The 14,112-nt window shown below is 40.2% G+C and overlaps 1 protein-coding gene and 2 long non-coding RNA genes across 4 annotated transcripts; 2 read left to right on the plus strand and 1 right to left on the minus strand.

Annotated features, from left to right (window-relative positions):
* The first annotated feature begins 3,835 nt into the window (after positions 1-3,835).
* Positions 3,836-5,264, plus strand: LOC127364296 (uncharacterized). Its single transcript, XR_007884999.1, has 2 exons — positions 3,836-4,653; positions 4,890-5,264. It is a non-coding gene; the product is annotated as an uncharacterized LOC127364296 (long non-coding RNA).
* Positions 5,265-6,143: 879 nt separating this feature from the next.
* eral1 (Era-like 12S mitochondrial rRNA chaperone 1) lies at positions 6,144-13,215 on the minus strand. Of its 2 annotated transcripts, none has more exons than XM_051401708.1 (11): positions 12,973-13,215; positions 10,950-11,108; positions 10,655-10,782; positions 10,488-10,565; positions 10,353-10,399; positions 10,189-10,250; positions 9,983-10,095; positions 9,027-9,323; positions 8,623-8,772; positions 8,098-8,178; positions 6,144-6,655 (listed from the first exon to the last, which is right to left on the minus strand). In XM_051401708.1, exons 1-11 carry the CDS (start codon positions 13,076-13,078, stop codon positions 6,533-6,535), a joined length of 1,344 nt encoding a protein of 447 aa, XP_051257668.1. In that variant the 5' UTR covers positions 13,079-13,215; the 3' UTR covers positions 6,144-6,532. The 2 variants fall into 2 exon arrangements, with proteins under 2 accessions (XP_051257668.1, XP_051257669.1); XM_051401709.1 differs by lacking the exon at positions 12,973-13,215 and adding an exon at positions 12,706-12,855.
* LOC127364297 (uncharacterized) lies at positions 12,324-13,762 on the plus strand. Its single transcript, XR_007885000.1, has 2 exons — positions 12,324-12,610; positions 12,751-13,762. It is a non-coding gene; the product is annotated as an uncharacterized LOC127364297 (long non-coding RNA).
* Positions 13,763-14,112: the final 350 nt, after the last annotated feature.

Genomic DNA, 14,112 nt, shown 5'->3' on the forward strand with positions numbered 1-14,112 from the left:
GTTTGATTTTGATAATGCTATATGTAGTTTTGGTTGCAGTCAGAGCTTCATTTTGCAGGATATATGAGGTGTTTTGCAGTTTGGGTGTGTGGTTTTGTGAATTGTGTTAAGTATTTTGATAAAGCCAGCCTAGTTTGCAAAATTGTGTTTTAGTAATTGGAAAAAACTACAAATTCAGGCACAAAGATTTCATTGCCTGAGTGTGAGAAGGGTGAGAGGAGCAGATGTGTCCTCTGGCTGGTGACCTCCACTGAGCTGGACATTACCAGAGGTCTGGATTCTGGTGACAAAACTGTTTTTATTTCCTGAAACTGATTTCCTCAAAATGTACCCATACTTAATGAGTATGACTAATAGTTAATGGAATATATGGATTTTTTTTGGGACTGTCATTCTGCCATGAAAGCTATCGTAGGTACTGTATACACCTAACATGCTTAACAGCAGCTGCATGACAAGCTGGACTCTAGCAAGCTGCTCTTTCTCACTGCAGATAACGTCATACTAGCAGGATTTTATTGTAATTGGTTGAGATAGAGCTCATTTTGAACTACTTTGTATAGGACAGCAACTCATTTTTAATGTTATGTATTAATCTGATGATTATTTTCATGATTAATCAATTGATTGTTTGTTTCGTAAACATTTTGAAATTAAATTGAAAGTGCTGTCACAATTACCCAGAGTGACACCTTTCCTCCTCCAAATCCAAATACTGTCAATTTAATTTTTGACTACCTGATTAATCAACTAATCCTTTCAGCTGTACTTGTATGTACTGCTGGGTAGTTTCATTTAAAACAAAACATCATATTTTGTAAGCTTTTGGTATGTTTGCTTTTAACTTGTCCTGTGTTTTGTGCCTGTTGCCAGATGGTCTGTTTTGCATGGCTTGGGAATGTCTGCATGTATTTACGAGTATTTCATTAACAATGTGATATTCATATTTTTACAATTGTGCAGGACAGCTTATATTTCTAGTGTTATATTACTATTTGACTAACTTTCAAACTATTTCTGTTTGTATTTTATTAAGAAGTATGATTTATCTTGTGTTTACTGTGCTGTGTTTGTCACTTCAAGGACTGCAGTTGAAAAGGAGCTGGCTCGCACATTTATAGAAACACTGATTAATGTGCATTGTCCTTGTGAAGAAGATGAAGAAAATAAAATTGAATGAAAGGCTGAAAGGAGTCGGTATAACTTGACACTAACACGGCTGTATAATCTGACCCAGGGACAGTTCATATGCAACCTGAAGAGGGCAGTCTCATCATCTCACAAAGAGAGGACGCAGATACTGCAGTAACAAACTCCAGCACTGCGGTTGTTAATGAATAATGACCATAGAAAACCGTAAAGATTACAACTATTGTCACAACTACTTCTACAAGTAATAATGGTAATAACACATTTATTCATATAACTGATTACAAGCTAATTATGTAGCACTGTGGGTGTGGACGCAGTTATTTGAGTGTTTTTTCATCATCATCTCTGTATTGACGGAAAATCTAACTTGAAGTGAGTGAAAACCTGGAAATCTGTCACTGTGAACATCTTATATCAGCTTTAATCTTTTCAAACACACGTTGTTTATACTGCCACTTAACCATGATGACATGTTGATAGCAATAAAAGCAATTGGGATGGAGTTTCTAGTCTTGTTTTACTGTGTTATAAAAATGAATGGAAACCACTACGTACCTGGAAAATAATCAGATAACACGATTCTTCCCATTTGGTCTTTGGTTTTCCTCGGCTAGGTAAATTAAATAACATATTTCAGCTTCAGTCCCAACACACACACTAAAAACTTCATTTTGGCCTTAACACACATGCTTCTCTTATGCACATGGCCTACATGTTCCCTCTGCCTTTCACGCCTCTTTTGGCCTGGACAACTCATCTTCAGTGGTGGAAGAAGTACCCAGGTCCTTTACTTTAGTCACCCATACGATTATGTAAAAACAGTTTGAAAGTAAAGTTCCTGCATGCAAAATCCTGCTGAAGAAAATACAGAAGTATTATCAGCTAAATGTAGTTAAAGTAAAAGTACTCATTCAGCAGAGAGATGGCCCGTGACTGTTATCTTTATTATTTGTAAGCAGTCACAAGCCACAGATGTGTTGTATTTTATAAGATTATCATGTTTTTAGAATATAAAATCTTAATATGCTAGTAATTACTGTTGTGAGAAGTAGTATAAAGTAGCATAAAATGGAAATACTAAATGTAGTAAATGCACTTAGTCATATTCCACCGCTGCTCGTCTTCTCTATTCACAAGCTGTATAATTTAATGGATAAATGCTGATTATTTTTGCCTTAAATAGGAAATTAGCATACCATAACAGTGTGGCATTTATCTCCCACACTCGACATGAGTCAGTCACTTATTGGTGATTATGTTGAGAACCTTTAAGGACGTAGCTGTTGTGCCATTGTGCCTAAACCACAGCTCTGTTTGAGGCCTCCCTACAGGAAACAAACCTCCTCTTATTAAAGGAAAAAATCTGATGTGGCTCACATTACTCCTGGGCCAGATGTTTCATACCTCTGAAATGGAAACATAACGTTCCCTCAGATAATGACAGATGGATAAAAAAAAAAAGGTTCAAATAGGGAAGAAAAATGTAATTCTCGTTCAAATTTTTTTTTTTTGTTAAATAAATCCTCCAGACACTTACGTAGCCCTAGAGGATGATCAAAATCACATTTTCATAATGTCTCTCTCTCTCTGCTCTTAATTAGTCTGCTTATGTAAAAACTCATTTCCACAGTGGTGAATTTTGCTCTGATCTGAGCCAGTGGGGGGGGGTTGAGGCTGGTCAAAGCTAGGAACATGTGGTAGAGAAATGGAGGATGTGGAGCACTACATGATGTAATGGCATTTAGATTAAATTTACTCGTTCAAGAAAATACGAAGAGAAACCTTTTCTCCCCTTTACTTAACTGCAAACAGTTTAATCAAACCCCCAACAAGTTCCCCCTGATTACTTTGGATAAAGCCGGACTGCCGCACAATGAGAGCTTCCTCGCCTTTTCTCTCCACGTGTAGTGAAGAATGAAAAACTTATCTGCAAACGCAAATGGAAATTTGTAGAAAAAAAGTGGAGCGTTTCTGTTGCTGATAAAGTCTTGGAGTGAGACCAAGCCACCCAGATAGTCCTACCTCCGTCTTTATCTGTGTCTACAGGAGGACCCCTCACACCCCGAACCGGCGCCTACACCCTAACTAGAGTGACCGTCATGTCCCACCTAACCCGGACCCTCCTAAAGAATATGTTGCAGTTCACATACAGCATTCACAAACAAAGACCTTGTCACTCAACTGAAATACTGGCTCATTGTTAAAAATATTAGGACTCACAGTCCCTCTCTCTCTGTAGGTTTACACTAACTGTGATAAATGAACCTGACCTTACAGCAGTGGTGCAGTGGTAGCTGAAGAAGTGAGCACACTGCGAATATTTCTATGTTAATGATTTGGTGTTGGAGCAGATACATTCATCGGTTGAGAACTCAATACCTGAAATAGAGCTGGCTATATTGTGTATATCCCGCACTACATGACTCTGATCTTGTTCAATTAGTGCTTAACAAGCTTCTGCAGCAGTTTTGAGATTTGAATCCAATGAGTCCAGTTGGCTTGAGGACAAAGTCCCCATGGAAGATTTATTTTCTTCACAAAGTCAACCTGTTTTTAAAGGATGTAGACAAACTGTCAGGGATTAAAGACAAACTACAGCAAACTACTACCTGCTCCATCACAGTCCCGGCTATAATTTGATGCTGCGCGTTTGATATGCTGGTCTGTATGACACATCTAATAAAAAACACATCTCAGCTCTCCGTATCCTGGAATCTAGCTGAGCGTATGGAAAAAAAGAAGAGTTTAATAAGTCAGATAACATGACATCAGCTGACATATCGTAGTATTAAATTCCAACCCACGAAACCATCACGCATAAATCCAAAGGCTATGAGATTCAGAGGACTTAAGAGATGATGAACATTAGATGTATTACCGCACTGTGAGATAAAGCTCCCAGCTTTTTAATAGAAGATGAAGAAATTCACTGGCCCACTGCTGGGTTCTTTTCATCAGGCGTGTATGACCGAGAAAGGCCAAAACTCACAACTAAATTCTGTGAAATGGTGAGGACATGAAGAATATTTAGAGAAGTATGAGAAATATTGAGTGCTTCTAGGAAAGCATTTGTTTCTCTGCTGCTAAATCAAACTGATTCATGTTTAAAAAATTAACTCTGCAACAGAATGACTTATTGAACATGTTAAATAAATGCCATTTGTATTTGCAGTAAAAACAAAAACAGGATTGATGTGGATTTTTTCTGCAAAGTCCAGTCGAGTGTAATAAGGGTGTGGGCAATTATTGGACAGAGGCGATCAGGTTGGCAACAGATAAGAAAAAAAGTCCCCCCCCCCAATGCTGTCTGGTCCACCCAGATGTCATCACAGTATGCTAATGAGCCGGGGGGCCTTTAAGTGCCGGAGCCCAGCAAGCAGAGTGGTTAGGAGCCTGTGGACCCGTCGTGGACGCATAGCAGCCATAAAATATGAGCATCTGAAGGAAAGTGTCAGCGAGCCATAAAAGATGCCCCCCGCATCCCCACTGCGTGCAAAAATGGTGAGTATGTAACACAGAGCGGAGGCGGATCGGCAGCAGGTGACAGATGTTGACAGTGCAGGATTAACAATACTCTTTTTGTTTTACAGCACACATTATTAAGAAGGGCATTTTCTTCTGACTGGCATTTGAATACATGTCTTTGTTTTTTTTCGTCTTTACCATATGATTAACATTTTCATTGGCCGACCTTCACTGTGTGCATCACTAATGAGTCGTCTGCCTTTCCCTTGCAGATTACAAGCACAGCGGGAGCTCGCTGCTTTCAGTTAATGTCTTGTGCCCTGGACAGGATATCATCTTATACTGTAAGTTTATTAAAGAGACACTACAGTATAGATGATGTACTATCCAGGGTTTCATTCCCCCTCCGGCACTATCAGCTCACACTCAGGCCTAACTGACTGCGGACCGCTGCACAGAGGAGGGCCGTCAAACCGTTACCATTACTGAGTTTTAGTAATGGTAAGGGTTATATGGCCCTCGCTCAATGTCATCAGGAGCGGGACGACAAAGTTGGTGATTGATGTGTTATTCATGAGTATTTCGATTACATTTTGGAGATGTACTTGTGGATGGGTGTAAAATAAAGCTTGTGGCTCCCAAACAAACGAGTCCCTCATTATTCTGGTATCAGCATTCTAAATATCTTGTGTTTGGAGGTTCACTTTAATGTGCTGGCGGACGTACATCAGCTGTAATATCTTCAAGCAGCAGTTGGCTTGTCTAAGTGGTGATCTCTGCTGCGCAACCGGCTTGTCTAATCACTGGGAAGCAGCCGTTGCAGAGAGCAGGGAGAGCTTGAGGGGCTTACACAGCTTCTGTGAGACATTCAAGGCCTCTCTCTCCTCCCTCCCTCCCTCCCCTCCCCTCCCCTCCCCCTCCTCCTCCTGTCGCCCTTGCTTTAGGCCACTAGCTGGTTATTCATCAAGATGCCCCGGATAGAGTAACCGTCGAGTTAACTCACAGGCAGTAGGAATGAATCCAATCACCATTATCTGACCCATTTTAGCATCAGGTTAGTGCTCCATTTTGCCATCCATTAGGGAGACAATTCAGCCCTCGGGGGCAGAGCTGGGCTTTATAAGAGCCAAAAAAGCAAAGGGGGGGGAGACAGGCAAGGAGGAGGAGAGAGAAAAAGGGAAGAAAGCAGCAGAACAAAAAAGTGATAGTCGCAGCGATGGATGGCCACACTTCAAAGGCAGCGGAGAAGGCTAAAGTGATGTGGGAGTGGAGGGAACAGGGGTGGATGGTACATCAGGGACATTTGAGTGAACATGACTGTGCAGGTTCCACTAGGCGCGAAAGGAGTGAGCGCCAAGTAAAAAGCTCTGAGAGCCAAAGATAAACCATTGGCCTTTTCACAGCTTGCCAAACCTGCTCAGCCATGAACACGCTGTCAAACTTGTGTCAAAACATGCATTTGATCAGAGTCTGTGTCATGTTTGTTGCCTAAAATATATCATTGCTAAATAAATGCCAATAATTAATTACTTGTGTGAGCTGCTTTTAATGGACGTATTTCTTCCAAGTGGGAGCACCCCTCACGGTTTTCCACCACTATAATAACAGCAACTTATGCGTAACTTCTTTCCATCATTCATTATGTCTTATGAGACTGCATGAGAAGATGTCGCTGATTCATAAAGACAGAGAATGCAAAAGTCAGAGTACAATGTCTTTCCCTCAGACAGGTAGCATCTCAGTGGGAGCTCTGGGACTGAGGCTATATGCCACCTCGCAGCTCCACATCTGACTCATGATGAGATATTATCCTGCGTCTCCTTTGCAGAGAAAAAGACAAGAAGAGCCATCTCAAATCCAGCAGGATCCACCTTCATCTCTTCAGGATTTCACCACTGAAGTAATCCCATCCTCTTCACTTCCGCTGCTTGACTGAGAGCTTCAGCTTTACTTCCCTCAGGAAGACATGGCTCAGGTCCTCACCTGCCTCTCGGGCGATCTGCGCTACCATCTTGCCGGCTGTGCCGATCACCATCCTCTGCAGGCACAGGAAATACAGGAACACCAGTGAACAGACTATCATGTGTGTTTTATTCAGCAGAAGCAAATCTGTCCAATTTCAGAAATGCATGTTTAAAAGAAATAAACTTAAACTAAAAAAAATATTGTCATAGTATTTGTGGCAAACAGCTATTACAAGGTTTTATAAAATTAAGATTGCGAATTGCACCTTTATTAGAGGATGATATCCACTATGTCACCGCTCAGTCACCACAGATTACGCCTTAAAATACTTTATTAAAACCTGTTTCTGTTTTAGAACTGTGTGATTACAGGTATATTTTAGCAGAAAAATAACAACCTTCACTGACACTTGTTTTTCATCTAAAAGATTGCATCTCTCATACCCAAAAAATGTAATTTCAGATTTAGGCAAAGAACTTGGACAAGATAGCTTTATATATATATAGATAGATAGATGTATAGATATAGATATATGTATAGGAATTTTGGCTCTTTTTTGGATAAGACAGCAGAAGATTGACTGGAAAGGGGGTAGAGAGAGGGGATGACATGCAGCAACAGGTTGGATTTCGAATCCATGGCTGCTGCAGTTAGGACTCAGCCTTGGTACATGGGGCGCCAGCTCTACCAGGTGACCCAGACAAGACAGCTTTGTACCTAGAACTATTAATAAAATAGATGAGACTGGATTCCTTTAGTCAGTTGTGCCTGTGTTGTACCCGGTTGTGTGCTTAATGTAAAAGCTAAAGAACAGTGTTGGTCCGAGTTTCTCTTCTTGGATGGAGGTCATTGGTCTTGAAACATTTCAGCACCACGGATGTAGCTTCAAATATCGTGCCATCAATTATGCATGATTCAGAAAGGCTGCTCAAATATTTACAAGTTAAAAACACAAGGAAAAAGGAATCTGGAGGTATGAGGGAACGGCAAATAAGAAGCCATTAGAGAGGCCACAGGTGTCAGTAATGGAGGGAAAGATTTCACTTCCTCCAGTCACGTCACAACAGAGATATTTCAAACTGGTATTTTTACACAGTTGTTTGTTTGCTACATTCACACTACATGTACTTATTGTCAAAAAAAGAACTGCCAAACAGGAGAAAACATTCGAGTGTCCTGATTTGTTATAACAAAAAGGCTATGTGGGACTTTTTGCAGGTTTTGATACCGGTCACTTGAATTTTTAAATGCGTTTATAACAGGGACCGCACAAGCTCTTTCACCCTTGTCGTACTGAAATCTAATCCCATTCTGTCAATTCTCCCAGTATGATGTGCTAAATTACCCCAGATTGCATTAAAGATAGAAAGTACTTTATTAATCTGACAGTGAAATTACAAAACACCAAATCACAGAGTTAGGTAACAAATAAAATAAAAACTATACTAAACTAACTGGCCCAAAAGATGCTTTACAAGACACACAACAAGCCATACATGTGTAGATAGTACTTACCATGTGAGTGTCTTTCTTGACATTAAGTTTCACAGAAATTTGGAGCTCATGATTTTCTCCAACATGCCAGAGTTCAATAGACTGAAAACAGAGACATTTAAAATGTTAACAATGTGCCCATGAAGTCCATAAAATGAAGGTCAACGTTGGAACACGAGATGTCAGCTGCTGGATTCAAGCAGTGGCCATTACAACATATCCCAGAATTATTTGCATGTGTGTTAAAGATGTCCAACACATGAGCCAGTCTAGTCTCACATATGTTATTAGTTTGTCAGAAACATATAAATGAGGACTGTTTGTTGTGGGATTCTACACATAAATAACATCCAGAGAACGATGAAAATAATGCCAGAAAGGACCAGACAAAATTGCCCCTCAGGACTGCACATGAAAAGTAGGTGGAGGCTGAGGCCACAAGTGAGCCTGCAGAGTGAAAGTGAGTCTAAATAACTTTAAATAAACCACAGACTCAGTGCAGTGAGATGTCTCTGGTTCAACTCAGTTAGCTGGTTCATTATTCACCTGTGTAATGGAATAGGGCACTTCCAGGGGCAGATACTCCAGAAGCTTCTCTCTGATGATGTTGGTGCAGACCTCCTCTGGACTCTGGTCAGTCAGGACCTCACTGTGGTACTGCCACGATCCTGGCTTGGCTGCAACCATGAAGTAGGTCTACCACAACAAGACAAAAGCATAGTTATTATCATCAAATAAAACAAAAACTAACTGATACAACAATAAAATGAGATATTAGAAACTAATACTAAAGTAAAGCAGTCTTTTAAAACTAACAAATACTTAAAAATATCTACTTTCTAATTTCTGCTTTCAGTATGGGTCATTTATCATAACGGTATAAGGATATAAGTTTTGAACAAAAACATGCATTCTATAGACACTATTCCATGCTATGACCATAATCTAACCTTCAATGTTTCCACGTCCTCTTTATCCACAGAAGAGAGCATGAAGACGTCCTTGAAGTGAGGCCAACCCTGTTGGCCCCTCAGCTGCTCTTTGCTCAGTGTAGAGTTTGGTTCAGCGTTGTCCTGAGGCTCTACGCTGTCCTCGTCAAGGGGCAACTCTGAAGCCCTCTCTGGCCTCTTTTCAGCCCGTGGAGGCTTGATCACTGGCCTGACCTGCATTCTGTGTCCGTTCACCACTCCACAGGTCAACTGTGCTGTGATATTCAGCAGCTTGTCTTTAGTCTGAACCAGGTCAACCTTAAAAACAGAAGAGCATCCAGGAAAATCTGGTGATATACTATATTTATTTTTATTGTCAACTAATCCCATGGAAAGACCAAAACTAACAATAAACTGATCCCACTAATAAGTATTGTTTGTGTAGTCAAACCTGATATATCTTATTCCCCTGTGCCACAGAGCTCCATTGTTTTCTAAAAACTATTCAAAATACATCAATGAGCTACAGTGTTGCACTGGGTGACATATTCCTACATTACCATGAACAAACACACACTTTAGTTTATTTTGACTCAATTTCAAATACAGCGGCCTGCTGCTGTAAATACTCACTGGAGCAGCAAGTGTGAATTAATCCTCATCTGAAAATGGTCCCAAACAAACGCATTATTTAATCCTGTTTGAATCAAGTTTGCTGAAAGATACAGCCCAGTTGATCTAGGAAATTATTTTGCCTTTTGCAAAAACAAAACTATATATCCATGACCTGTTTATGAAGAATCACATCTTTAGAAGTTTCAAATGGGTTTGGAGCTGAGTGCCATAGAAAGGATCAGGAAGTCAGAAAGTACAGAGAGACACACTTTCATGTGATTTGTCAAGTGTAATAAAAATATTGAATATCAGTAGACTTATGCTTCAGTCCTTCAACTGCAGTTTATTCTGGGGAAGAATACCTTATTGAGAACCAGAACTGTAGGGATGTCAGGGTGCTGAGCCAGGCACTTGAGCACCTCCAAGTCAAGCTTCTTGCACATCCATCTGTCCGACACATCCACCATGACGACCACTGAGAAGGGATACAGTTCCAGAAACTCAGCATTATATTTCACTCTTGTCCTTAAATGAAAAAGAGTAAATTCAGAGCCAATTTATATCATACCTATATCAGCTTCTTTGACTGTGTTCCAGGGATCCACAAGCAAAGACTTCTCCAGATGGTGTCTGTGGAAACAGAAGGCCCATTCATATATTACACTGTATATTAATGCTGCTTGTAGACTACAGACTACAGAAAAATACCAAAAATATAAAAAAGAAAGTCACCTTTTGACTTTTGATTGAGTGGTAAGACCAGGAGTGTCCAGTAAAATCTATAAAACATAAACATTGATGTATTGACCATTTGGCCTTTCAATGGCGTTATTCAATGATGACAAAAGAGGAAGGAAAAGCTCTCACTATCTGTGTATCATTCTCTGTCAGGACGCCGAGGGCACGAGACCTTGTAGTGTGTACTTTCTTGGACACAGCAAACACCTTTAAGAAATAACCATTGACATTACAAAGTGAGTACCACCTCCTCAGAAAGACATTACAGCATGAAGGGAGACGATTAAGGCGGAGACCTTTCTGCCGAGGAGCTGATTGGTCAGTGTGGACTTCCCGGCGTTTGGGGCACCTATTATGGCCACTTTCAAAACCTTTGAATTGTTAGGCTGATCTGGATGTTTCAGTAATAAAGATAACTGTTCAGCTGAAAACACACAAACAAAATGAACCATTAGATAATACAAGTAAATATGTCAGCAGTATGAACAGGAAACATCAGATTGGTGACAGGATGACGTGGGCAGAATGTGGAAAAAGGCTGTGATCAGATAAGTTTAGGGATGTAAATCTCTGAGGCAGTGGTCTGATTACCGCTGTCCGGCAGAACTGAGGCTGGAAGGCGATAAAAGCCGCCGTCTGCCTCTGCTGTTTTGCCTTTCATCAGTCTGCTGAGAAATGCCTCTGATGTAATAAAACAAGCAGGGGTGAAGATAAATCCGTTCCTCCCTCCTCGGCTGCAGGCAGCGTTTCCTGTAAAGACATCAACATCTCCATCACTTCGCTGGAAGCACGGCTGTAAAGTAACTCACTAATTCTGCTTCCTTGGATGTTAATATGACACAGTATAGCAGTAATAATGCATTCAGACCTCTAAAGATTGTGGACAATCAGGGGTCTTTTGGGAACCACAAAAACCTTACTGTAAATGCTTTATACGGTTTTACACAACAAATGACATCTAGATCTATAAAGTATTTTCTATTGTTATTATCAGTAACTATAAATAAAATGACCACTGAACTGACCAATCTATTCCTCTATTTTATATTATTGTAAACTTCATACAAAGTAAATATTGTTAAAGGTTTGGTTTGTCTTCAAGTAGGCTGCAAATAACACTTATTTTCCTTATCAATTAATATATTGATAATTTAATAATAATTTTCAGATAAGAAGCTGAAATCAGAGAATTTTCTATATACTATCAAAATCGTTTACAATTAATTTAATAGCTGACACCTAATTGTTGAATCGATTACTTGTTGCACCTCTATCTTCAAGTAACTTGAAAACATGACCTTTATGGGCACTGCAAAGTTGTGATTTTTCACTTTCTTTAATATTTCAACAATTATTTGATTAGTTGAAAAAAAGTCAGATTACTCCATAATAAAAATAGACAGCAGTAGTTCAAACAAATGAAGGATTGTAATGTAGGGTGACACACTCAAATCCAAATTGCCCAGCATGTGAGCCAAATCTTCAAAAATCCCCTTCAGATGTGATTTAAAGAACCAGTGTGTAGGTTTTCGTGACATCTAGTGGTGAAGGTGCAGATTGCAGCTGTTTGAATACAGCTCGCCTTGTGAGTAGGAGGAACTACAGTGGCTGTGAAACCCTCTCTAGAGCTAGTAGTTTGTTTGTCTGTTCTGGGTAATAAAAGAGGATCCGCTCCCTCTGTAGATAAAAACTCATTCTAGGGTAACAAAAACAATTCTTATTTCCAGGTGATTATACACTAATGAAAACGTACCTATGAATATTATATTCCATTTGTGAATAGATCTAATAGATCATCCTAAATGCTACACACTGGACCTTAAAGACATATAAAAATACTCTTTATTACGCCTTATTACTTCATTAGAAATTTATCACATGACATCGTCTCCTTCTCCCCCATTGAAATATACAGAATATATGAATATGTAAACATTGTTCATTTCAACAGGTTAACTGCTGGAAACAAGAAGTCTAATACTTCACTGTGAACTCAGTTCTCAGTGTTTCCACACCATCCTTGTGTAAATTACATATGGGCGAGGCGAGCAGATGAATATGAAAACAGCCTTCAAATGTCAGTGTCTGCACCCACACACACACACACACACACACACACACACACACACACACACCACAGTGCACAGTGAAACATCCAGTGGAGGAACAAGAAGTAAAACACTGAGTGAAGGGGGACTTAAGAAGAGAATAGATTGTGAATGTGTTCTGAAAATGGAGAGAAATGGTAAAATGTAAGTAAATAAGTGACTTGTGTTTATACTTGTGTGTGTGTGTGTGTGTGTGTGTATACCTTTCTTAACTGTTTACCGCCATATGTTGTCATTACCTGTCATTAACTCTGTCTGTGCCCTGTCTGTCATTCCACACACAGTCTCAGATGACACAGGCGAACTTAAAAGCAGCATAACACCATTTCTATCAGCAACCAGAGGTGTGTGTCAAAGGGCTCGGAGGTGGCCTGATTTACCGCTCTGCTCCATCACTGTACGCCACTGATTCTCTCCAAACGTTGTATCTATCCCATGATGACAACCCAATATGTCTCCTTGCTTAAAAAAAACACAACAATATGAGAGACATGTGAGTGACTGACCCGCTGTGAGACACCATGACGCACTTTCCTGTCGGGCAGACACGGTGACCCGTCCGGAGAGGACGGCGGAGTCTCTGAGAAACCGAGCGCACACTCTCAGCGCCATTGAGCTCCAGCAGCTGCTACTGGTGTTTCTCTGCTGGGGGGACCGTGTTTATCGAGTTAGAGGAGAGCCGCTTATTTATGTTCACATTGTCTACAGGGTGACACCATGTTGCTTTTACCAAAGAGAAACGTCTTCCGCTCTCAGGAGTGTCCTCGCAGACGGTTGGGTGGAAGCTGCACCGCCCCCTAGCGACCAATGTGTAAACTACAACATGTTTCATCTACAAATAAGACTTCAGATTAGTCTAAAAGGGGTGCACTCAAATATCAGATTGACCCCTGGTTAAATGGGTTTTGTCACAAGTGTCTCTTGAATATATGTCTTGACTCATTATTTATTTACATGTTGATATTTGCCTTAACTCCCATCTAGAGTGAGTCAACAGAGACTGCACCAGTAAAATAATCTTCAGTTCCTGAATCAGAAAGACAGATCAGCGTCTAAGTGACCACAGAATGAGTGCATGAGAGCAAAACAACAAGGAAAGAAATGAAACTAAGGAATACAATAGAAGATTAAAGTCAGAGGAACTAATGTTAGTATGGAAAAGAAATCATTCCCATGGACAAGACAAAGCTGTTCTTGGTCTTGAAACTACTTTGACATGTAAAATAACGACATGGTTATTTTACATATACATGTTCAATAATGTGTATAATAAAAAAATAAAATATAAGTCATGCATCATTTTGCAGCAAACCCTCTGTAACTCCCAGAGGACTCCTGGGGCCCCTGTTTGGGAGCCACCTGTCTGCAGGATATTCAGAGGCTAAAATGAGCCAGTGGCAATTTTAAATCAGCTCATCACAATGCACAAACACATCTGCCGACATGAGCAACTCACAGTTTAAAATGGATGACAGCGCTCAAAGGATCTTTTGGCTCGGGTGATATTATCTAGATTACTTTGTGAAGGATTGTGAGCCTATAACCACAAATCAGATTGCACCGTGCAGACCTTTTCCTTCCCTCTTGTCCCTCTCGAGTACACAACAGAGCCTATCCCCGAGGGTGCTTGAAGCACAGTTGTGACA

Source organism: Dicentrarchus labrax, unplaced genomic scaffold (assembly GCF_905237075.1).
Source record: "Dicentrarchus labrax unplaced genomic scaffold, dlabrax2021, whole genome shotgun sequence".
NCBI lineage: Eukaryota > Metazoa > Chordata > Actinopteri > Moronidae > Dicentrarchus > Dicentrarchus labrax.

Excerpts from the sequence above, each read along its gene's own strand:
- eral1 (XM_051401708.1), bottom strand. The coding sequence starts at position 13,078 with ATGGCGCTGAGAGTGTGCGCTCGGTTTCTCAGAGACTCCGCCGTCCTC. Across the intron at positions 9,324-9,982 it reads CAGTTCTGGTTCTCAATAAG|GTTGACCTGGTTCAGACTAA; the intron begins GTATTCTTCCCC and ends TCTGTTTTTAAG. Across the intron at positions 8,179-8,622 it reads TGCCCTATTCCATTACACAG|TCTATTGAACTCTGGCATGT; the intron begins GTGAATAATGAA and ends CTCTGTTTTCAG.